Here is a 24,534-nt window from a genome sequence, read left to right as displayed (position 1 = left end):
CGAGAAGGCCCTCTGCCTGGTTCCCTGTAACCTCACTTCTGGCAGTGAGGGAACTGCCAGAAGGCCCTTGGAGCTGAACCTCAGTGTCCAAGCTGAACGGTGGGGATGGAGACACTCCTTCAGGTATACTGAGCCGAGGCCATTTAGGGCTTTAAAGGTCAGTACCAACACTTTGACATGTGCTCGGAAACGTACTGGGAGCCAATGTAGGTCTTTCAGGACAGGTGTAATGTGGTCTCGGCGGCCACTTGCTGTCACCATTCTAGCTGCCGTATTCTGGATTAATTGTAGTTTCTGGGTCACCTTCAAAGGTAGCCCCATGTAGAGCGCATTGCAGTAGTTCAAGTGGGAGATAAGTAGGCTAGAGCATGCACCACTCTGGCAAGACAGTCTGTGGGCAGGTAGAGTCTCAGCCTGCGTACCTGATGGAGCTGGTATAGACAGCTGCCCTGGACAGTGCAGGATGATGCAGCACGATTGCTGACAGGAGTGAGGCCAAATCAGCATGTAACACCTGTGCTCAGAGATCTGCACTGGTTGCCAATCTGCTACTGGGCCAAGTTCAAGGTGTTACTATTAGCATATAAAGCCCGTAACAAACTTGGGACCAGTTTACCTACAAGATTGCCGTACCCGACATGTGTCCAGTCAGCGGCTTCAATTGACGGTACTGGCACTACCGGTACTACAGGTGCCACATAATACTCGTTCTGCATCTGTAAGAGCTTGATTGTTCAGTGTGGCAGCACCTGCACTTGGAAACTCCCTGCCTGTTGAAATCAAGCAGGTTCCTTCACTGTAGTCTTTTAAGCCCCTGCTAAAAACATTCCTGTTTAAACAAATCTACCCAGATGCTAAGGAAGTTGAGGTAGCTTAAATCTGTTTCAGTATTTTAACTGTTTTATATTTTGTAAACCGCTTTGAGGTTTTTTGTTGTTGTTTGTTTGTTTTACAATCAAGCAGTGTATACATGTTATGAAATAAAAACATAATATACACACACAAACCCTACAGCTCCAGATAACACACACAGACAGAAGTTTCCCACCACTTTACCTCCCAATCCTCCTTCCCGGTCACAAAAATAATTGCAAATGATTAAATAAAAAATCAATATTACAGAAATATACTCACTCTCTGCCCATCAATCTCTCTTAAGAAATATAAATTAAAAAATAAGTTACCTGTACTTATACTTGCAGCCACACCTTTCTCTTTGCTAGCTGCAAAGAATGACTGAGCTACTGGTATTTGGAGGCACGGCCTATAAGGAAACAGTTCTGTTTATACTCAGGAATGATCATAAAGCAGCCCTCCCTTATCTTGCAGAGTTGCTGAAGTTTTCTTATAACAAGAGGCAGGTGAAACCTGCACAACTGGGGCTGAAACTGCGGCAGTCTTACTGATACTAAAACTTTCACATATCTTTCCTGTTCACTCAGAAACCTAAGTGGGGGTACCCTCTTGGTGATAGCTGTACTTTTAGATTAGGGTTTGCTGAGTGCTGCAGAGACTTGATTGACAGACATGTTTGTAGAGTTCTAATAGAAGCATAACATGTGTGTGGAACAGGAAAGAGTGTGTGGCTTGATCACAGGAGGAAAAATAAAACAAATTGCTTGACCTTCTCCTTGGGAGGACTGCGCCCCAGTAGGCAGTGGAACAGCCTCCACTTCTATGAAGGCTTTCTAAAACTACTGAGTAAAATGACCCACCTGTATCTGTTCCTCTTGTGATATTCACCAGTACTTCCTGATTCTCCTAACTGCAAAATACAGTATGGAACAAGTAGGCAAAAAATAAACATGTGGCAAATGAAGATCCCAGGAAATGTTACCAGAGAAATTAATAAAATGTCCCTTATGCAAACACAAAAGCAATGCATTCCCTTGGTATATTGGGATGGGGGGACAATGGTGTTTTTCTAGGTATGCAACATCCATTTCCAGGATGCTGTTGTAACAAAGTGAAATCTCAAGGGAAGACACATGGAAAATGCACAGTGCACAGCACATATATTATGTTCAAAACTTCAGTGGTAGTGGAAAGAGACAGACAGAGAGGAAGACTTAAAATTGCCAGGGGTATTTTTCAGTATTTTATGTTGGACCTACAAAGCCCTATGAAGTGGCGCTGTAGTGCGGCTTGCAAAGCTGCATTTAATATTAATGTTAAAATTTCTTTTTTTTTTATAAGAATTTATTGGCATTTTTCTATAACAAACATATACCCACACCCACACCTACAATAAACAAATGCAAAACAAATAAAACAAATACAAACAATGTCAAGCTTTCTTGTTGCATCTTTCTAGAAAAAAAAAAAAAAAATTCTAATTCCATATCTTGACTTTTGACTTCCCCTGCCTTTTCACCTTCGAGTTTGTATCCTTAGTCTATTTTATAACCATTTCTCCTACAAAAAAAAACATTAACTACAATTGTATAATTACATTCAATTATATCTTCAACAGTTGCTAAAAATGCATCATCATAATAGTACCTCACCATTTAATCTTCTAAATCCATAAACTTAATCCACTTAAATTCACTTTGCTTATACTCCACCTCTTAAATCTTCTCAAATCATTCACATCTAATCTAGCTCTTCTATCCTTAAGGTTGCTGCTAGTAACATAAAAACTTGAAATATCTCCTTTCATGTTCAAATAAGAAATATAACAAAAAGTTGTTGACAGTATTCACCCTCCAATTTCAATTTACCATATCAGACTGCTTAAAGTTTTACTTAATGCTTCACCCCACACCCCCTCTGTCCATTATTCTTCTCCTAATGGCATCAGCACTGAACTTCCATATCTCTTCCCTCTCCAAGCGTCCACAGATCCAGGCACAGTCCAAACCTCTCCTTGCCGCGAGTTCAGAGGTGTCCATCTCATCATCTCTCAGCTTCTTCGGTTCTTTGTAACTTTCCTTTTCTTCTTGTAAATACCTTAATTCTCTGTCCCTGGCCCCCGAGCTCACACCTCGGGGACTGGATATACGAAATCTTAACGTCGCCTTGGGGCTGCCACCCCCAAAAAGCGAATTTCTTCTCCGAAGTAGCTCATTCATTTCACTCCATCTTTGCATCCATCCTCTCAGCTCTTTGGCAAGGCTTTCTTCCAAAGTATCAAAAGTTTTGTAAGCCTCCTCTGTGGGCAATTGGTTCCATTTCAGACCCCCACACAAGGCTTTGACTTTTCTATAAAGCAGTTCCACCTTCAAGGCAGTGAGTCTCTGTTCGTCCGTTAGTCCAGAGTTCAGTGCCAGTTCAAGGACGAAACCCAGCATACTGGCAGAGGAGGAGGAAACGGGTGTCATATTTCTACTCCCCTCTTTGTTCGTCGCCATTTTCCTGAACTGGAGCGCAAATACCGCAACTTTAAAAGGAGATATTTTCCTCTAGTTAACTTCCCAAAAGAAAAGTTTGCCAGTCTCCTGTGTCAATTTTAAATACATTATAACCAGTTCTGTAGCAGCAATCAGTCAAATTGGTTAGATTCTTGAGCTCGAAGGGAGGGAGGGCAGGCTGCCATTCTCCTTCCCCCCGGATCGTTCCAAAAACACGATTTCTGATCAAATTCTTTACTCACGACCACCGGGTTCTTTTAGCTCCATTCTTCGCAGGTAGAACTTGGACGCTCACCGCGGGCTCTGTCGCCGCATTTGCATCCCGGTTGGGGCATGTCCCCGAAGCCCGGCTCCGTTTGCCCTTCACCCCCACTCCCCCTTTACAGGGGGGGCAAGGGAAGGGTTCAGAGCCTCCGCGGGCGCAGCCGGGGAGCCCAGGGTGCGGGACGCTCTTCCCGCACCCCAACCGGAGCCGCGCGCTGCGGTAGCGCGGCTCCTAACCCCCGGGATGGACAAGGCGCTTCGGACCCGAAGCAGCCTTCGACCACCCGACGATGGCGTCGCCGCCGGAAGTCCTAATATTAATGTTAAAATTTCAAAGACCTTTTGAAAATGTGATGCACTGCATCCTTTGTAGCTCCCTTTTGTAATACTGCAAAACACAGGAGACTCGAGCCACATTTTTCTTGACTAGGTTCAGAGTGGCTCAAAGCAATTTCACACATGTACATTCTGTTTGCCGAAAGTTCAATGGGTTTCAGTAGACATGATGTATCCCAGGAAGCACACAAGTGTCTGGCATTACAAGGAGCCTCATCTTTAGTTAGCAGTGCTTGTCTAGGAATCCGGTCCACTTTTCCACGCACAGCACAGGTAACATCCGACTGCACAAACAAGACAGCTCTCAGTCGGCTCACACAACCCCACCACCACCCACATTTACTCAAACGTTGGCCCCGGTGAGTTCAATGGCACATACCATGCCCAACCTTACCTACCATGCAGTTCATCTGGGCTCGGAAGTTAGTCCCATCGGATTCAGTTTTCAGTCGGGTAGTAGCCCTATGACTCCGCTACACAAAAAAGCAACCACCACACCTGTCCTGGCACTTTAAAGTCTAACACGGCCTGCTGAGCTGAGGCAGAATTTTTTGTTGACTCGAATCTATCCCATCAGATTCTACGAGGCGAGAGTGGAAGGGACGTCGCCGTTTCTGTTTGTTATTATGTGATGTATTTTGTGTTTTTATACTGTTATCCGCCCTGTAATCCTCCTCGGGTGACGTATACATTTAATAAATAAAAATAATGTACTGAGCGTTAATCCTAATTTACAGTTGTTTTGTGTGTGTGTGTGTGTGTGACCCTGCGTTTTAAATCGTGCAGCCTCGAAGAGGGACGCTTCCCTCCTCAAATTTCCACTCTTAAACTCGCTTCCACACGGCGTGCAGAGCTAAACGTGCGGAGGTGCTCCCCACCTGCTTCTCTTCTGGCCCTCGCGTGTTTGTTGACCGACAAGACTGGAGGCATCTCGCTCCCCCCCCCCCCTCCCCGCCGCGCTGCTTGCAATCCAGCCCCGAAGAAGCGATCACATGATTAGGATCGGCCCTCCTCTTCGCCTGCGCTCTCTCCCAAAGCAGCTCCTCTCCAGTTCACCCGCCGCTGACGAAGGAGCGCAGGCGAGCTACTTAGTCAGGAGGACGACCAGCGCTCGGAGATTGGCTGCCTGCTGCGGCTGCTGTTTTTGTTTCTGCGCGGCCTGGGCGCAAGTCCAGCCTCTCCTCCCCTTTCGCTTTCCTTTAAGGGGGTTTCCTGCCGGGGCTTCTGCCTGCATCGCCGGTCAAACTCAACTGCAAGTATCTTTCGCGCGGCGAACAAATCCATGTTTGGGAGCTTGCAAAGCCGACCCAACTCAGGGGGCGCCCACCTGGGCTTGTGCTTCTGCCGCTTGGTGCTGACGGCAGCGTGCAGCGCCCGATCCTGTTCTTTCTCGGAAGTAAGGCCCGCGAAGCGCGGAGGCTCTTACCTCCTGATCAAGGCTAGGCATCAGACGGCCGCTTTAACCCGGCAGCCCCCCCCCCCGGGGGAAGCGTTTACTCGCAGGCAGGACCCGCTGCAAGGGCACAGAGTTGTAGTAGCCTCGGGGTAAGGATAAACCAGGGGGTAAGCCCCCCCCCCAGCGTGGAGCCGCCGAGTAACGGGCTGCAATCCCGAACCCGCCCACCTTGGGGGGGGGCCCATTGAACTGAACAGGTCTTGCTTCTGAGCAGAGGCGAGATTGCGCTGTGTGCTTAGGATCGCAGCCATGGATTTAGGGGGGGGGGCGATGGACACCTACTTGTCATCGCCCTCTCTCTGTCCAGCAGATTCGGAAGCACACGTTCAACAACGGTTCTTTTAAAATGCTTTCTTTTGACCCCAAGTACTCAGAAAAAAAAATCTGTCAAAATCTTTCTACCGTACCATTTCTACTTTCAGTTTTTATTTATTGACTTGATTGAGAGGCGGCCAGCTGCCCCCCCCCCCCGTTACGCCCATGCAGCCTGGGTCACGGCAAACCAAGCGGCGCATCCCACAAACCCGGGAAGTTTCCACCTTGCGCCCCGGCGGGTCTCGCTTCTTTGAGGGGGATTGACTTGAACTCCGAAGTTTGCATTGCATTGCATTGGCAACCGTCGCTAAGGATGGGTGACGCGGGCTGAGGCTGCTGCCTTAGCTCAGAAGGAAGCCCCTTCCTCGGAGTTTGCTTAAAGTGGGAAGGGAAACTCTTTAATTTTTCCTCCTTTTTAAAACCCGGGCATTATGAGGAAGGGGTCAAGCGGCGAGCCCAGGGCGCTGGGGGTGGAGGGGCGAGTCATCTTTCAAGGGCGGTGCACTCCCTTCTGCTGGGAATCGACGGGGCGTGAGGAAGGGCAGCTGCTGCCTGCTCGGAAGAGGGCAGGAAGTGGTCGCGGAATGCTATTCATTTCTACCCAGAGCAGCCGGATTTAACCACCACAGCCGCCAGAATAAGACAAGGAAATGTGACAGCGCCAGCTAGAATAAGGCAGCTCGCCTAGGATGTCAGCCAGGCTTTGCAAGCCTAGGCACATTTCTCCCAAGAAGATGCCCCACACATACTGTGTGAATTAGGCCTCTTGCAAAAAAAAGGGGGGGGGGGAGAAGCAGGAGCATTATATCACATGCAGGTTGGTAACCGCTTGTGGGTTTGGGTGGAGTTTCCCTCCTCACCCCCAAAATATCAAGGGCTACATGCAAATAACACTGTATGATGTCTGAGGCACAGGATGTCGACAGGTGAAACTTTCCCCATAATTGCATTTATTTAACCTGTTGAACCTTTGACTGCTATTAAAAACGCAAGAGCCCTCAAGTGCCAACCCTAAGACGGTCAAGGAATGCAAGTTTCATGAGATATATAAACCAGATAGACATGCCTTTAATCAATTTATGTTAAGAGTGGCAATGCTGCCAGAGTCCATGCAAGACTGGGTGTGGTATTTTAGATGGCGGGGGGGGGGGGGAGGGGTGGTCTGTGTCAAAAGAGACTTACAATCTACTGTAACCAAAAGGCAGGTGACCATGTTTAGGAAAATCCAATATGAAATTGTTCAGAAGCATGCTGAGAACATTTATTGCAGGTATTTATTATTCATAGCTCACAATATCTACAGTGATGTAGATATTCTCCCCTTTCCTTTAGGAGCAATAAAAGGAATGTGAGCCTTTAACATGATTATGCCCATTTTAGTGATTGTACCACCACCAGCAACTCACCGCCAGAAACCCCCCCCCCCCATTTTCTATGCGTGGGAAAGCAATGAATCACTCTTCCCTCCTCTCCATGTTGCTGCCAAAACCAATCAAACTGCCCCAAAACTGCATTTTCATTAAACAACAACAACCCAACAGCAAGAGATTAGGTAACAACCTTTGATTACCCTGCAGAACAACATTAGTAGAACAATGTACCTCCGGTTGCGAACGGGATCTGTTCTGGAGGTCCGGCCGTATCCTGAGGATTTTGCAACCGGAGTGCCTGTTCTGTGTAGAGCGCTTCTGCAGATGCATGAGCTGCAAAACACTTCCGGGTTTGCCACTCGGGTAACGTAACCCGAGGTTCCACTGTATTCACATTTGCATTATCAGGGATTTTTTTAATGCTTCTGCAGTCAGATTTTTAAAAAAATTGCATAAAACTAAACCCGTATTAGAAAGCACATGCGCTTCTATCATTGCTGCTACCTTTTAATTTTGGGTGACTTTTGCCCAGTCATTGCTGCAGTACAACCCTGGATTTCTCAGTTATTTTACCTGAGCGACTATCACTTTTCTACCAGGAGGAAATCAAAAGAAACTAGCTTCAAAATGAACCAGGAAGTTGCTTCAGAATAAAGTAGGAAATAAAGTAGGCAGGCCTTCTCCATTAGTGGAGTCTTGAGAGAAAATATAGAGTGACAACCCACCCCCTCGAAAAAAAAGGAAGTCTCAAAAGCAACTCAAAAATGAATCAGAAAGTGCCTTCTCCTTTATCTGTAGGAGTGACTTCTTGGGTCATTTGAAAGCTTATTGATTTATTTAAAATACAGGGGAATCCCCACTTTGTGGGGAATGCACTTACACCCTGCCCCAACCCCATTCTGCCCCTTCCCTGTTTTTGCATTATTTTTGGCGCATGTGTCAGCAGAAGTGTATGTTCTGATCGCGCGCAAGTCGGGAGATGCCAGTACTTATATATTGCCCTTATTGTAAAATTCCAGGATACTGTACATGAAAACACGAACAAATTAAAATGCAGTTATCAGATATACTGTAAACCTCTCTATGATCTTTGGATCAAGGGCTGTAATAAATTTAATAAATAAAATACTAAATACGTAGTGTGTCACTAAAGGCTGCGTATTAAAATCAGTAAATGCTTCCTTAAACAAGTATTTAAGAGATATCAAAAACATAAATAGGTTCCACTTACCATGAAGTAATTGCCACACTTTTTAACAACCAACAACAAAAAACCCTGCTGCTACTGTATACCATTGATTACTCCCTGAAAAAAAGCACGTGTTACTTCTATTGACTGCATATCTGCTCAATATGACATTGTGCATTTAGGATAAATTTGGTGCTTTTGTCACTCAAAGGCACAACTGGTTTGCTGTGCTGGTGTGCTGTTAATACAGTTTTAAGATTAACAACAGTTCAGAAATAAATAAAAGGGCAAGCTAGTGTGCGCGCGCATATATACCAATTGTTTTCAAAAGTTACCTTTTTAATGTATATGTCCTGCAGGCAGACTTAGGTGGCAGGTTACACCTACAGCACTGTTCACATGATCAAATGCACATAATGGGAGCAGGCCTAAGCTGGAGCAGGACCGCAGTGGTAAGTCCTGCCCTTGAACATAGGCGCATTCGTTTGCACATCTGCAGTGTGTGTACAGGTGTATGCATGTTTGAGGATGGGGGTTTATTTTTGCAAGATCCTGGCTGCATGCATGAGCCCACCCATGTACAGTTTGCACACAGACATGCAAATGAATGTGTGAACGGCTAAGGGAATGCATTGCTGCCCCGATCCTGCGCTCCCTATGTGTGTTTGATAATGCAGACAGTGCTTATGCAAAGACTGCATAGGAACAAACATATGTAGGGAGAGCAGGATCGAGGCTTGATCTTTCTAGGATTCTGAAGGATGTATATCAAGCACTCACAAACATGAACAAGAAGTTACAGAGACCGGCAGGGACCAAATATATTTAACAGGAGCCCTGGTCTTTCTGCATTGTAGATTGATTTTCTTACACGTTTTGACCACATTGCAGTTTTAACCTGTTTTTCATCAGAGGCTTCATTGATTTCATACTATTGTTTTGCACGAGTACAGATCATGTGTTCGGGCCTGCAAGAGAACTATGAGGCTGCCATGGTGCTGAGTGCCGTTGGAGACGCCTTGGGCTATTACAATGGAAAATGGGAGTTCCAGCAAAGCGGTGAGAAGATTCACAGCGAGTTGGCCAAAATAGGCGGCATGAACAAGCTCAACGTGGCAGGCTGGAGGGTCAGCGATGACACCGTCATGCACTTGGCTACTGCTGAAGCCTTGGCAGCAGCTGGGGAAAACCCAGACTTAACCCACTTGTATAAACTCATTGCAACAAACTACAGAGATTGCATGGATGACATGGATGGACGAGCTCCAGGTAATCTTTCCTAAACTTTTAAACATACCAAAATAGAAGGCAGCCGTTTCTGGGTCATGCATGGTCTATGTGTTCAGATTGGAACATGATGTTTCCCAAAGGCCTTAAGAGTCCTGCAGTACTCTTAGAAAGGGTTCCTTTCACAACTCTGTCCAGTGGTTGCAGTCAACTTTTACGGCTCATTAATTTATCGCTCAGCTGTGTTTTCTAGTCAGATCTCATAAAAGCAGGGAGTGGGAACCTTCAGGCCTACCAGAGGATGTTAGCATCTCTGACCATTGGCCATGCTGGTATGAAATCTAGAGGGCTGCAAGCTTCTCACCCCTGCATTATAAAGGGATATGAAACAGCATAGGGATATGAAACAGGATATGTATAGCCCAGAATAATGGCTGTGGTACCCTACCATCACTGTACAAGGCAGGCTAGGTGGAGAGATGATGACATTTTAACATTTTGTATTTTATGACTGTATATGACTGTATTTTAGTATTTTGTTGGAAGCCACCCAGAGTGGCTGGGGGAACCCAGCCAGATGCGCGGGGTATAAATATATTGCGCGGCCAGGCGAAGTCCCCCCGAACCCCGGGGCAGCCCCTGAGGGAAATAACTCATGACAACGTTGTATGGGATTAAATTGGCCACAACTTTATTAATATTTCAGATGTAGGAAGACCTTGGCTCAGGCATTGGGCGTTTATCCTTCCCAGCCCCCCAGCTGGGGTTCTAGGTAACTTCAGGGTTATCCAGCATGATTGGGAAGTGGGCTAGTCTGGAGAACATATGTTCAAGCAGATAGCCCACCCCCCTATGTTCGCTGCCGCTGGAAGGGGAGGGCAGTGACGACCCTGGGCGTTTGGTCAATGCCTCCCCCTGAGACCCCTTTAACGGGAACCCTGTTATCACCACCGCAATGGGGGCGGGGGTCACCGCCCCACGCCCCCCCCCAATCCTGTAAATCCAAACGGTCGCTTCCCAGGTATGACTCAATCTCTATTGTGTGTACTGCATAATCCCTCCTTCTACCTGGCCAAATCCCCCTGGCAACACCTCCCCAGTTGGGATTGGGCGGCTGCTAGAGTAGGTGGAGTCCACAGGTATCCCAACCTGGGGAAGGCAAGCCAGACCAACTACCAGGAGCTGCCACCGTGATCCAATGGGTCTCCTCGCGACCTCGCAACATGCGCACCCCATTTTATGTGGGGAACGCTTATTATTATTATTATTATTATTATTATTTCCACATGAGCTTCAAATCTGTGCTGAGGTTTGAACCTGGGATTCCCATGGCCGTAGCTCACCTCATCTCATACTTAGATATCAATAGGAATGGACCTCGGTGCAGTGAGCAACTTTCCCTCTACTACAGCTTTCCATCTTCAGGAGGACACTTTACTCTTCCACCTAGAATATAAACATTGAGTGTGTTATCCTCCAGATGTTGGACTGCAACTCCTATCAGCCCTGATCAGTTGTCAGGGATGATGGGAATTGTAGTTCAGGAATATCTTTAAGGCTACAGATTCCTCCAGCCCTGACTTAAGAGTTAACATCCAGCCTTCCCACTAAATAAACCGTATTTTTCGGTCCATAAGGCACTCCGGACCACAAGACGCACCTGTTTTTTAAAGGGGAAAAACCAGGGGAAAATATTTTCCTGGTTTTCTTCCTCTAAAAGGCAGGGGGGGGCGCTGGAGGGGGAGTCCCTTCTGCCTTCACAGCGGCTCATCCCCTCTTGTTTTAAAGGTACATAGGGACGAGGGGAAAACGCTCCACTTCTCCCCATGTCCCTTTAAAACAAGTGGGGATGAGCCTGCTTTTGGCATCGGCGCAGGGTGGTGGAGAAAGCAGCAGCATCCCCGCTGTTTTCTCCACCACCCTGCGCCTTGCACAGATCCCAAAAGCCTGCTTTTGGCATCGGCGGGCAGCACGTGGGGTGGTGGAGGAAATCCTCCACCAATCTCCCTGCCGCCCACCGATCCCAAAAGCAGGCATCGCAGCTGCCTCCCCCCACCTCCCGCCGAACGCGACGGGGTATGGGGGGAGGCAGCAGGAAGCGAAGGGGGTGTTGCTGGATCGTGCCAGCACCTAGCACGACCCAGCAACACCCCCGTTGCTTCCCGCTGCCTCCCATCCCCCGCCGCGTTTGGCGGGAGGTGGGGGGCGGCAGCGGAGATGTTGCTGGATCGTGCCCAGCACCTCTGTTCGACGAAAGAAGCTTCTTTCTGCGAACGGAGGTACTGGCACGATCCAGCAACATCACCGCTGCCTCCTCTCACCTCCCGCCGAACGCGGCAGGGGATGGGGGAGGCAGCGGGAGCGAAGCCTTTGCTCCATAAGGCGCACAGGGATTTCCCCTTCCTTTTTAGGAGGGAAAAGGTGCGTCTTATGGAGCGTAAAATACGGTACTCTGCTTAGAATCTAGTGTATTTTAGTTCACTCCCATTCTGTGAAATGGATATCTCCTAATTCAGTAAACATGCCGGCTTCTAGAGATCACCCACTTGTCCGTTGTTGGCAAAAGGCCTGGATATCTTCAAAAAGAACCACTTTGTTTCTTTGCAGTGAGAAGCATGGGCTCATTTGAGCCTTTCATTTCAAAGTATTTAGCTCCTGCCAGAGATCTAGGAAACAAGAGTAGGGCTGCATGGCAGGTTGGCATTTATTTTATTTGTTTCCTTTTTTCATCCCAAGATTGGGGAAGCACTTTAAGGAAGAGGTGTACTTCCTTTCTCTTCCATCTCTCTTCAGTTACTTTCCCCTCCTGTGATGATGATTACATGTGTGGCTGTGTTAACATTTTCAGTGGCTGGAATGGGGAATTTGGGAAGTATTGATTGTGTGCACTCCAGTCTGTGGATTCTGAGCTTTGCAACAACATAAGAGCCAAGTGTGCCAGAGATGATAAGCAGCTCAAAATGGGATTTACATAGGACATCTGTTCATAAAAAAATTAAGATGGCTGAATCTGTCTATGCAGAGTTGTACCATATGCTCTGCAAAAGGGATATTACGATGCATGAGGATGATATGAACCCATCAAAGGAGCCTGAAACACAATTCAGAGTTTGCCTTTTGACTGCATTTGGGTGATAGTCTCTTAGAAGCAATAGACTTTTCCTGAGTCCAGCTAGGTTAGAAGGAATCATTGGGCAAAGTGGGTTGCTTCTGCACTAGGTGTTTTCTGACGACTTCCACTCCTTCACTTCATGGAAAATCCTGGTAATGTTCCTGCTGAAATGTTGCATTCCAGCATTTCCCATTATGCTTTCTTTTAATGTCTGATTTGGGGTGTTTTTTCTGAGTTTCAGAGCACTTCTGGGCCTCCGGGCTTGCGTTTCTTCCCTTCCAGGTCTCTTCTGCTATTACATTGCTAGCTTGTGCTAGGCTTTTAAATTTATTTATTTATTGCCTACCTGCACTTGGGAAGCTGCCACCTCGCTTAGTCTTATCTACTTAACTAGCTGGTGATGGCTCTCCATGGTTCCAGACAGGTATTTCCCAGCATGCAGAGCATATGCTCTGCTGCTGAACTGCAGTTCTTCCCCTGAAAACTTCCCGATTGCACAGAAGCAAAAGTACCATAGCAAATAACTTCAGGAAAATGTTCACTGGTGTGATCATTGTAGCCCCAAACTGAGATGGGAAGAACTTCCTGCTACACTGAGCTGGGAAAGAGGATTGTGAATGATTTGCAAACCTGTTAGAGGCTGATGAAATTCAGGGGATTCCCCACTGCCCCACCCCTGAAAAGGCTTTTTTGGGGGGGAAATCCCCCTACCTGCACTGACCCTGGGAAAGGCTTTCTGAGCACAGAAGACACTGCTGCTTTGCCAACCTCACCACAGCTTGATTTGACTGGAAGGCCCAATAAAGCATAGAAGGCGGCAAGTTTTTAAAAACAACAAAGTAAGTTTTATGTACTTGCACTTCAGTGCAACAAAGCAGTTCTGGACATGGACACCCACACACTCCAGTATTATCTGCAAGCTTAGCTGTGGCACTGTTACACTTGTTAAGCCACATTACTATTGTCTTGGAAATTTCATGGTGTATGAAGGAGCACACACACACAAAGGATAGAAAATATGGCATGAGAGCCCTTAAATATATACAATGAGAAAATGCATTTGAAAGGGGGAATGACAGAAACAAAATAATTTGAATGAAAGTGTCACCAAGGAGAACAGTTGAGGCAACGTAGAGGATAAGGCCAGGCACAGACTGTAAGTTGGGAAATCCCCTGTTCTAATTTTGGTGCAGTAATTAATTCATTTGGTCTTAGCGTGAATATGGTGACGAAACTACTAGACTCCTGAAGAAGTGTGCATGCACACGAAAGCTCATACCAGGAACAAACTCAGTTGGTCTCTAAGGTGCTACTAGAAAGAATTTTCGATTTTGTTTTGACTATGGCAGACCAACACGGCTACCCACCTGTAACTGGTACTAGACTCCTGTTATTACTCAGCTGTACTTTCATTATCGAGCTGATGTGTGGAATCACGTTGATGACTTGACATTTATATAGCACTTTCCTCAAATATTTAGACTTCCAAAAAGTGGAAGTTGTGAAGTTGCTTATATAGCAGCACCAGTGTACCATGTTTGTATGCATGCATGCATGCTTGCTGCATTTGCATATTTTGGAACTTAAATCCAGACATCAGTTTCTTCGCCCTGCTGGTGGCACAACTTAGCACTGCAGAAGCAGCACATGTCCTCCCCCAGAAAGGAAGCAATGGGTTCAGGTTTGTGTACCAGGCTGAGAATAGCCGGCCACTCAGACCTTGCTACCTGCGTGGGAACTTGTGTATCCTCCAATCTCTAGGCTAGCACAATCCACAAATACCTATGGGACTGGGAGTGATAGCACTCCCGATACCCTGAAATCCCTTTGGCAAGCACCTAAAATTGCAATGTACAGTGGTGCCCCGCTAGACGAAAAAAATTCATTCTACGAGTGTCTTCGTAGAGCGATTTTTTTGTCTAGCGAAGCGGCAATGGAGCGCGGAGGTTTTCGCGCCAAAAAAACAAAGGTTTTTTTCGTCTTGCGAGGCAGCCCCATTGACATTTTCGTCTTGCGGGGCAGCCTTCCGCTAGCGAATGCCGTTCGTCTAGCGAGGCATTCGTCTAGCGGGGCACCACTGTAGAAGGCTGCCTGTCAAGACCATTGGTCCATGTTGCTTAGTATTGCCTACACCAGGAATAGCCAACGTGGTGCTTTCTAGCTGCTTCCATCAGCTGCATTCAACATGGACAAATGTTGTCTAACAACAGCTGCAGGGCACCCACCCTGACTACCCACCATCTCCACTGACAGAAGTTCTCCAGGGATTGGAGTTATTCCCAGCCCCAGATGGCAGGGATTGGACCTGGGCTCTTCTGCAGGCAAATATGTGCTCTGCCACTGAGCTATGGTCTCTCTCTTGGACAAAGACAATAAAATGTGTCAACCAAAGTTGGTGGAGCAACCAAATGGGGACAATAAGAGCCAAGTTGTACAAGCAGCCACAGCTGATGATCAGAACTTGAATAATAGTTCTATTACCAGGGTCTGTTGCCCCACTTGCCAACCCAACCTATCCGCCTCCCCACTGCCCACCCACCCCTCCCTTTTGTCCTCACCTATTACAGCTCACCCAAACCACCACTCCCTCCCCAACCCCTTTTAAAAGAGAGGGATAAGCGCTTTAGAGAACAATTGGCCAAACTACTTTCTGAAGTGCCTCTGCCCCTTAAAGCAGCTTGCCTGGGCTGCCTGCCCTCCACACTGCTTGCTTGCTTGTCCACCTGCTGTTATGCTGCAACTGCAGCATGACAACAGCTTTACATGTTTATGTACATAGGAAAAAGGCAGCAAGCTGACATAGGCTGCAATCCTATGTATATTTACATGACAATAAGCCTCATCTGTGGGGTATTTTAAGACTTAATTTCTGGGTACACATACAAGGACCTGTTTTCCCTATGAACCATGGTATGCAAATGGAGCATATGAAATGCTTTTAAGATTATACAGCAGATGAAACGATTGTCTATAGGTAGCTGGGAAGAATGCAGTTCACTTCATTTAGAGCTTGTGTGTGTTTAGATATGACACTTATTTACTAATGGTACATTTTGAATATCCTAAATAACTGCAGGCCAATACATTAAAAAAATCCAGCTTTGCTGTGGCCCCTTTAAAGATGGGCATCTGGTATGTATGAGCTCTTGGGTGATGCAATTCAAGAATGCTAAGAAGAGTCCTGCCCGATCAGAAGGATTGATTTAAGAGTCCGTTCTGTGAACATGAGCTGATCTTGGGAGACACCCCAGCCAGTTTCACATGTCTGAGCTGTGGTAGTTTACTAGTTATAACATGCTGCCTCCATGCAATTCCCTCCTAGTATGGAGTAAGGGCACACTTTTCACCTCTTTTCCACTTCCACAGTGCACTTGTTTGCTTGTAGATGGGCTGGGGAGAAAGGGGACATTATTTTTTGCTTGATAGCAATTTGGCAGAGGTCCTTGATTGAACCTTCCATCTCCTCCCCCCCCCCCGCCCAATATCCATCATTGATTGGGATCTCTGGAAATTTATGGAAGAAAAAACATCCCCTGCTCCTGCTCAGCTCAAAATGGAAAGACCACCACCTGCCAAACCCAAGATCTGTTTCAGGGGTAGCCAACAGGGTGGCCTCCTGATTACGTTAGACCACACCTCCCATCAGCCCCAGCCAGGATGACCTGTGGCCAGGAATAATGGGATCTGGAGGGTGCGGTATTGGCTATCTCTGTGTCATAGGGAGGGTGACTCCCTGCTCTGGTAACTTTCAGACTGGATTGTTGCAATGCTGGTGGTGTCCACAAGAAAGATTCAGAAACTTCGACTGGTCCAAAAAATCAGCAGCCGGATTACTGGCAGGGGTTCACATTTAGAACTCACTTTGGAACCTTATAAGAGATTACTAGTAATAAATATTACTAATAAGAAATAATGATAAAAAGCATTATTAATACATATAGTTGTTAGTGTTTTTAAATCTTGTTATTCATGATGATAGTCCTAATAAAACCTCAGGAAGTCGGAGCTTGTTGATCGAAAGCATTAGAAGAAAGTTGTCACCTGGTGCTTGTGTGTAGACCATACAGGTTGAGGATGCTTAACTGCAGGTCAGCCTGAGATGTAAATAAACAAGCAGGGCAAATGTACAAGTTTCCCACCTTTCCCACCCTTCTTAGGTAATACCTGCATGGCAATGGCCTTGAAATTGGATCCAGACAAACCGGATAGCTGGATACCCAACTTCTGTGAAGCAGCAGGAGGGTGTGGTGCAGCCATGCGGTCAATGTGCATTGGACTGAGGTTTCGTCACCCAGAAGAGCTGGAGAACTTGATTGCAGTAAGCATAGAGAGTGGTCGGATGACTCACCACAATCCTACTGGCTACCTTGGATCCCTGGCTTCTGCTCTCTTCACTTCTTATGCCATAAATCGCAAGCCACTCCAGGAGTGGGGGAAAGGGCTCATGGAGGTGCTACCAATGGCAAAAGTCCATATCCAGAAGGCAGGTTCCTTTGTGGAGAAAAACTTGCAGCGCTGGTAAGTAAGACACATTTTGGAAGTCAGAAGGTTCTAAAAGCCGTATGATAGATTGAAATAGTAACTGATGTGATGCTGAGAAAGTATGAAGTGTACCTCCTCCTCGAAAGGTCCAGAGGGTGGCACCACAAGAACAGGCCTTCTCTGCAGTGGCTCCCCGTCTGTGGAATGCTCTCCCTGGGGAAGTTCTCCTGGTGCCTTCATTATATACCTTTAGGCACCAGGTGAAAATGTTCCTTTTTAACCAAGCCTTTGGTTGATCTAGTTTGCATACTATGCGCTTTAAAAACATTTGGGGGGGGGGGCTGTTGGGTTGTTGTTTTTATTTTGATTATGTATTTTGTGGTTTTATATTTTGATTTTATTCTGTGAACCACCCTGAAGTCTCCGGGTGTAGGATGGTATATAAAATCAAAAAATAATATTAAGTGTTCCTTGTGCTGGTGACCAAGATAGAGGGGAAGGAAATGGATGCTGCTTATTACCCTGGAACAGGTTTTCCTAAACCTGGGTTTCCAGCTGTTTTCAAACTACAATTCCCCTTATCCCTAGCTAGCAGGACCAGTGGTCAGGGATGATGGCAACTGTAGTCCAAAAACATCTGGAGACCCAAGTTTTGGAAACCCTGCTGTATAATACTGAAACATGGACCCTGAAGTACATATGTACTACAACAGAGAAAGCATTTCCTGATCTGCAGATGTCTCAAAATGTGCTGGATGTTAAGACTCTCTAAGTTTATACTGGGTTTATTTTTATATTCATACAAGGCATATACAAATACAGTCTTTAATGTGAAATCCTAGATATGCATATACCTTCCCATGGGTTTCTGTTTCTTAGGGACTACTTTGGAAACAAATGGAAGAAGTACCTGGAAACTAGAGGCATTTCAGATGGGAAATCTCCTCCATCCTTCCCCGAAGAGTATGGTGTGAAAGAGAGAGATGAATTCTACAAGTCCTTGAGTTACTCTGGCTGGGGAGGTGCAAGTGGGCATGATGCTCCCATGATTGCTTATGACGCCATCCTTGGTGCTGGGAACTGGGTTGAGTTGGCTCACAGGGGTTTCTTCCATGGTGGGGACAGTGACTCCACTGCCGTTATGGCTGCATGCTGGTGGGGGGCAATGCACGGCTTCAAAGGCATCAACGCAAATAACTATAAGGAAATTGAGTATAGACACCGACTGGAGAAAGTAGCGAGGGAACTCTATCACCTGAGCTTGACTGCAGAGCTGTGAAGTCTCACTTGCATGTTATAGGGCAAGACATCCCCTGCAGAGAACAGGAAGTTGCTAACTAATAGCCTCTGGTGCTGTTCATCCTTGTCAAGCATATAGTGCAGTAAGTCATGAGATTTAAATATAGCAAAAAATAAAAGGCCTACTCTTACGAGCTCTTACTTGATGCATTAACACTGAGTATAAAGTCTGCTTGGATGCAAATTATCAGCGAAATACTAGTGTGGGCCAATAAACTTGAGAAACCTATGAGACAGTGGTGTAAATGTGAGTGGCACAACACAGAAGTTAGGTAGTGGGGGTGGGGGAATGTCACAGCAACGAGTTATGGCCATTATTTTTGAAATTTGTCACAAACAGAGATATTTGGGTGGCGTTTTTGCAGGTCTTTGACTTTGAGAGTTCTGTACCAGAGACAACTTTGCTGTCAAATTCTATACTTTGAGGGCTACAAACGTCTTTCCTTAGATATTAATTGGGAGTGGAACATTTTCAAGATTGGGAATCTATGGGCACATCTTTCCCCAGTAATATTGGTATTATTTTGTCCAGTTGTGTGCTAGACCCTACCAAAAAGTTGCCATAGTTACGGTGTGCCTCTGTCTCTAAAGCTGGTATAAAGCTTTTCAGTACGGGTTGAGGCATCAAACTTCAAAGTGGAAACTGTGCCTTCTAAGTGATGGGTCGATAGATCTCATTAGCTAAGGCAGAGGTGGGGAACCTGTGGCCCTTCAAATGTTGCTGGACTCCAGCTCCCATCACCCTGGCCATTGGCTGTGCTGGCTGAGGCTGATGGTTTTTGGAGTCCAGTTACCTGTCTGTGGAATCTTCTCCCGAGGGTTAGATGCCTGGCCCCACTGCTGTCAGTTTTTAGGTGCAAGGCTAAGACAATTAAAAAAATTAAGTGTATCAGACATAGTTTGCAGTTTGCCTTTCAACTGCTTTTATATGCTTTTTATTAAGTCACTTTGAGAAATTTCTTTTCTGACCGTTCATGTGATATGGAAGTTAAGAGTGTCAGATTAGATAATAATTTTTATTTTTTTAAAGTTTTCAATTACAGTAAGTGTGTCAGATTAGGATCTGGGAGACCAGGGTTCCAATCTAACACTTGGCCAGTCACTTCATCTCGACTTAACCTACCTCACAGGGTTATTGTGGGGATTAAATGAGTGGGAGAACTATACACGCCACATTGAACTCCTTGGAGAAAAAGGTGTGTGGTATAAATCCAGTAAATAATTAAATAAAAAGTAAGTAAGTAAGTAAGTAAGTAAGTAAATATAGTGCAATGAAGAATACAATCAATCAACAACAGTATCTGGAAGGACAGAATTTTTGCACCTGAAGACAAGAATAAAACCCAAAAGCATTGAACTTGTAAGCACTGTTCCTAAGGGGAGTTTTCTATGAACTTTTAACCTCTTCCTCATAACATTAATTTCTAAGACTCTCTTAGACAGGGTCCAGAAATGGAAAACGTGTAATACAAAGAAGTCAAATGATCCCTTACAGACAAAAAAACAGCAGAAATCCAAAAGTCCCCATTTCAAATCTCACCTCTGCCACGAACTCTGTAGGAGGCTTTAGGCAAGCCACCCTCTTCCTGCTCCAGTCCCCTCATCTGCATGATGGGCAATAAGAATACCGGCTTACCTTTCGGAAGCCCTCCAGGTGTTTGGTTTGGCTGAGGCTGATGGGAATTGTAGGCCAAAACACCTGGAGGGCACTAAGTTTGTGAAAATTCCCATACAGGATTCTTGCAGAGGTTACTAGATTAACATTTAGTGTTTTGAAGAATTGAAATTGCTACGCACATGTTAAATATTACTATTGAACTGTAAGACATCAGGCAGATAAGGAGGAGTTGCTGCTTAAGTACTTATTTTTGCTTTCAGTGTTCTTGCGGGAATTATCTGTTACCTTTTTGGAAGGAAAACGGATCCATTTTAATACTTTTGAAACATTAAACAAAAGAAAGTTTAAGATTGCCTCTCGTGGGAAAATGATGAAAGTTACTGACCACACAGTCCGATGGCCACCCCACCATGGGGCTTGGCTATGGCCCATCTTCATCATCATAGTCTCCTCCTCCTTTCTCCCAAGCAATCTGTTTTGCTGCCTTAGGGGAGGTCGTCCTTCTCAGCACTTGCCAGGCACTTCTAATACCATGCAAAACCGGGTGTCCACAGCCTTAAGCTTTCAGCACAATAGGGGAAGGGGAGGCCAATGAAACCCACCCTCCAGCACTGCAGGTGGCTCTCATCTTAGGCCACTTGGCAGCGCCTGGGTCCAGGCACCGGTCCAAGTGCTGGCACTGGCAGTGCATGTGACAGCTGCTCATTCATGAGGAATCGCTCCCATGCGTAGCAGCTGAGCCAAGTGCATGGCTACAGCAAGAACCTCGGGGCTTGCGACAATTTAAGCATACAATTTGACATTGCAGGCACTGGTAGGGAGTCGTCCTTTTGACAGCTGGGTGGCATCAACAGGGAGAAGGGCAGGCAAGCTCTGGTAGCAGCGCCTCGAAGCCATCAACACAGGACATTGAAGTCACACTTTCAACACAGTTTACTACAGCTCTCTTCGTGTGATGTATAAAACATTTAGTGCAACATGGTACAAAGTTCTTTAATAATAATAATAAAAACCCCACACTGTTTCCCCACATCATGCAAAGGTAGCTTGTTCCTTTTCCTCTGGGTTTATTGGCAGAGAAAAGGTTGTCCGTAAAGTTTCTTATAGGCAGTGTCCAACGTTTTGAAAAGAAACGAGATCCCAAAACTGGGCAGCAACTTGGCAGCGTAATGGACAAGTCCTCTGCAAGGTAACCTGTGTGATCACCGGTGCTGCTAAAAGGACAATCCTCCCACTTGTGTCTACTGGCTTTGATAAAACATCTGCATATTTTCCAAGAGTCCACAGCCACAGACTGGAATGACTGGCCGCTGGAGGCCGCTGTGGGACAGCTTTCCATACACAGAAGGAGCTGGGAGGGGAAGGGAAGGACTGCTGGTTATATAGAGAAGCATTGATGCTACTAGGTCAGTACAACAGATTTTTCAATGCGAAGATAAAGAGCAATGTTCTTTAGGGCAGGAAATCATCTTGCTGACTTGTTTCCTTTTTAAGAGCTGAATTGAGTTAGAGCTCCTGCCCTGAAGCAGTATATGTACAGGACATTTTACATTTATAAAACAACAGACACAACCTAGGGGCTCTCTTTCTGCTTTGCTCTTCATTCCCATTCACTTTTTTTGTTTCCTCCCTTCTGAATATGCTAGGAAGGCAAGGAGGGTGGAAGGGTGTGTGCGTGTGTTCTCAAGATACACACACGGAGGAGTTTTTAATCTAGGAATAATAGTTTGTGGAGGCAGATTTGGTCTGGGGAACATTCTGAATGCTTTACTGGAATGCTACAAAACCTTCCTTTGCAAAGGAAAGAAGATGTTTTTTTGAAGAAGCATTAAAGCTTGGGTAAATACAGCAAGTTTACCCAGAGAGTAAGTGAGGTGAACATGTGCAACCAGCTGCCTGGCGGAACACACGGGTGACATAAAACCTCTGTGTGGACCCACACCACTTGCAAAGCACCATTAATTAAAGCAAATGCGTTTATCTCCACAAGATGCTCTGATAGGGGCAATCAAAATTTACGATGTCACTCCACAGGAAGAGCATGCTCTGCTGCCCCCTACCCCCAGCCTCCTCCTGCCAAAGCAGCTAAGCAGACTGGCATGTGTGGCTGGCAGCATGCGCCCTTGCGTAGATTCGGTTGTCTCATGAAAAAGTTCGCAACTACCTGCCAGGAAGACTTTTAGGAAGACAGCAAAACAGCCATTTTCTAGAAAGCACAACTTCCCCCCCTTATCCTAGAGACTAGAACCAGGGGATGTAAGAGTGCTGGTCCACCAGGTATAACAAGCATTTCCAAAACAGCACAGGAGGAGCACATCTGGCTTACTCTGGCAGAAAGTAGGCACCCTGCCTTTACTGAGCCCCAACATTGTTAACACCATGTCTTTCACAGAAAGAACAGCAGGGGTGGTTTTGTTTTGTTTTGGCCACAGCATGTCCTTGAAGTCCACTTACTGTGGCTTCTGCAGGGCTGTGAGGAATGGTGAAGGGTGTTGCACCTGGAGAAATAAAGCTGAAGAAGCAAAATGGCACACACACATAACGAGAGAGGGGGAGGAGGCTATTCAGAGGCCCTTGCTTGCCTCTGCAAATTCATTTGGGTAGTTAGTGCAACTGGAAGTAAAACTTCCATTTTCATTCTCTGCCCCGTGTTTCTGTATCCCAGAACAGAGTCGGAGCCAGGCCCACTTAAAGAGGCAGCCACCTCCCCACTTCCTAAATCATTACTTTGGTCAGTTTGAATGTCTTCTAAAAGTTCAGGTTTCCATCCCTGCAGTCTCCAAAGGCGTGGCAGTGGGGTTTAATAAAACCCAGAGGGCAACCAAATGCCTTTCTAGTAAACACAACTGTGTATAGGCAGCAGTACTGGGGGGTATCAAGGCTCATGGGCTATACCTCACTGACTGACATACACACACACACAGGCCGTTGCTGGATTGCAAGTGGCACAAGCAATTCAGTTGTGCCAATGGCAAAACAACCCTATATGCATTTTCCATCGCCAAAACAAATCAGAAACACCTGGAGACGGAGGGGGGTGGCAGAGGCTCTCTGCCCTGGAAAAACTGCTGCTGCTGCTTGGACTATAGGAGCAGTTCTGGTTCTATTCTCTCCCAGAGCAATAGGCAGCCCATTCAGTCCTTTCTGGCCTTCTCCCAATACCAAGGCTCAAGTTCTGTCAAACCCAGCCCATTTGATAAAACAAGCTTCCTCAAAAAACAACGCGCCCAGCTTTGGCACAACGAGAGCTCCCAACAAAATCAATGCACTCTGGGGATTGTCCTCTGCATAATAATACAAGAAGAATATTGTGTGTCTTTGAGCAACAGAATTACAGGCCAAAGGACAACCAATAAGAACTGATGGAGGGGGAAAGCCCAGTTAGAAAAAACCACTATATACAGTGAACACATGGACCTTCCATCTCCCTTTGCAGTTGGGCTGGGTCTTCACAAGCATTCTAGGGTGCCTGAGTTCCTCCAGTCCCAGAAGTTCAGAGGGACCTCATGGTGGAGCTGAGTTGGGATCCAAAAAAGTACAAAGGTTGAATAAAAAGACAACAAAAACACTTCCTTTGGGATCCAGGTGCATCTTCACCTCTCTGTCGGTCTCTCACTTTTAATCTATAGTCCCTGGGTGGATGCTGAGGACAGGAGGCTCCAGGCAAGTGGGCGAGTAGTTCAGGTGTGGCTCTTTGATCCACAGCAAGGGGACTCCGTTCTTGCCTTCAGAATTCTTGCTGGAATTCCTGCTTTTGAATCGCACCAGCAATATGGTGATGATGAGGATGCCGAAGATGGGGAACGGGTAAAAGAACACAAAGTAGAAGAGGGAGTCATTGGAGCAGATGATGGACTGTAGAGACGAGCCTGGAAGAAGTTCACACAGGGAAGGGGGGAAGAGTTAAAACATTCAGAGCAACAAAACTTCACTTTCTGAGCACCTGAGCCTAATGGCCACTAAGCAAAGGCAATGGCGGCTTAAATGGGGGACCAAGAGAAGCCAAACTATGTGAAGCATCTGCCATTTTTTTCCTTGGCTTTTCTGCGTCAATACACCAAAGTTGTATTTAGTTTACCCTGTGGAATGGGCACTAAAGTGGGAATGATTTTTTTAGATTCTCTCCTATGAAAAGGGCTCTTTCCTAGCCCTAATCTGTTTAAAAAACACACATGGATACACAATGCAAAGGCTAAAGCCTGTTATACAGTGGTACCTCGACTTACGAATTACTCAACATACAAATTTTTCAACTTACGAATGGACATCCGTTGGCGGTTTTAGATAGCGTTTACTCGACTTACAAATTTTAGATGCGGTTTACTCGACTTATGAATTTTTCGTTTCCATTGCATTCCTATGGGGAAATTGCTTTTTCCGACTTACGAATTTTTCGACCTACGAATGTGCAGTCGGAACGGATTAAATTCATAAGTCGAGGTGCCACTGTATTAAGATTTAGGATGCAAACTTGAGCCGAGCCTTGGAGAACAAGAGTAGTGTCATGCCTATT

The 24,534-nt window shown here is 46.0% G+C and overlaps 2 protein-coding genes across 8 annotated transcripts in view; one reads left to right on the top strand and one right to left on the bottom strand.

Moving 5' to 3' along the window:
- Nucleotides 1–5,014: 5,014 nt before the first annotated feature.
- ADPRH (ADP-ribosylarginine hydrolase) lies at nt 5,015–19,413 on the top strand. Of its 6 annotated transcripts, none has more exons than XM_033146799.1 (5): nt 5,015–5,205; nt 8,643–8,735; nt 9,237–9,552; nt 16,780–17,140; nt 17,984–19,413. In XM_033146799.1, the coding sequence occupies exons 2-5, from the start codon at nt 8,691–8,693 to the stop codon at nt 18,381–18,383; spliced, it is 1,122 nt and encodes a 373-aa protein (XP_033002690.1). In that variant the 5' UTR covers nt 5,015–5,205; nt 8,643–8,690; the 3' UTR covers nt 18,384–19,413. The 6 variants fall into 6 exon arrangements, with proteins under 6 accessions (XP_033002690.1, XP_033002692.1, XP_033002691.1 ...); XM_033146796.1 differs by lacking the exon at nt 5,015–5,205 and adding an exon at nt 5,212–5,349; XM_033146801.1 differs by lacking the exon at nt 8,643–8,735 and having other exon boundaries at nt 5,016–5,205.
- Nucleotides 19,414–20,936: 1,523 nt separating this feature from the next.
- The window catches only part of IGSF3 (immunoglobulin superfamily member 3), a 108,470-nt gene continuing 104,872 nt past the window's right edge, over nt 20,937–24,534 (bottom strand). For both annotated transcript variants that reach the window (XM_033146794.1, XM_033146795.1), the window contains one exon: nt 20,937–23,890. In XM_033146794.1, the coding sequence (XP_033002685.1) occupies nt 23,640–23,890 (251 nt within the window). In that variant the 3' untranslated portion in view covers nt 20,937–23,639. The remainder of the gene's footprint in view (nt 23,891–24,534) is intronic.

The sequence above is a fragment of the Lacerta agilis genome, chromosome 4 (genome assembly GCF_009819535.1).
Source record: "Lacerta agilis isolate rLacAgi1 chromosome 4, rLacAgi1.pri, whole genome shotgun sequence".
In the NCBI taxonomy this organism is placed as follows: Eukaryota; Metazoa; Chordata; class Lepidosauria; order Squamata; family Lacertidae; genus Lacerta; species Lacerta agilis.
Note: the sequence above shows the minus strand (reverse complement) of the source record. Positions and strands in the feature narration are given on the sequence as shown.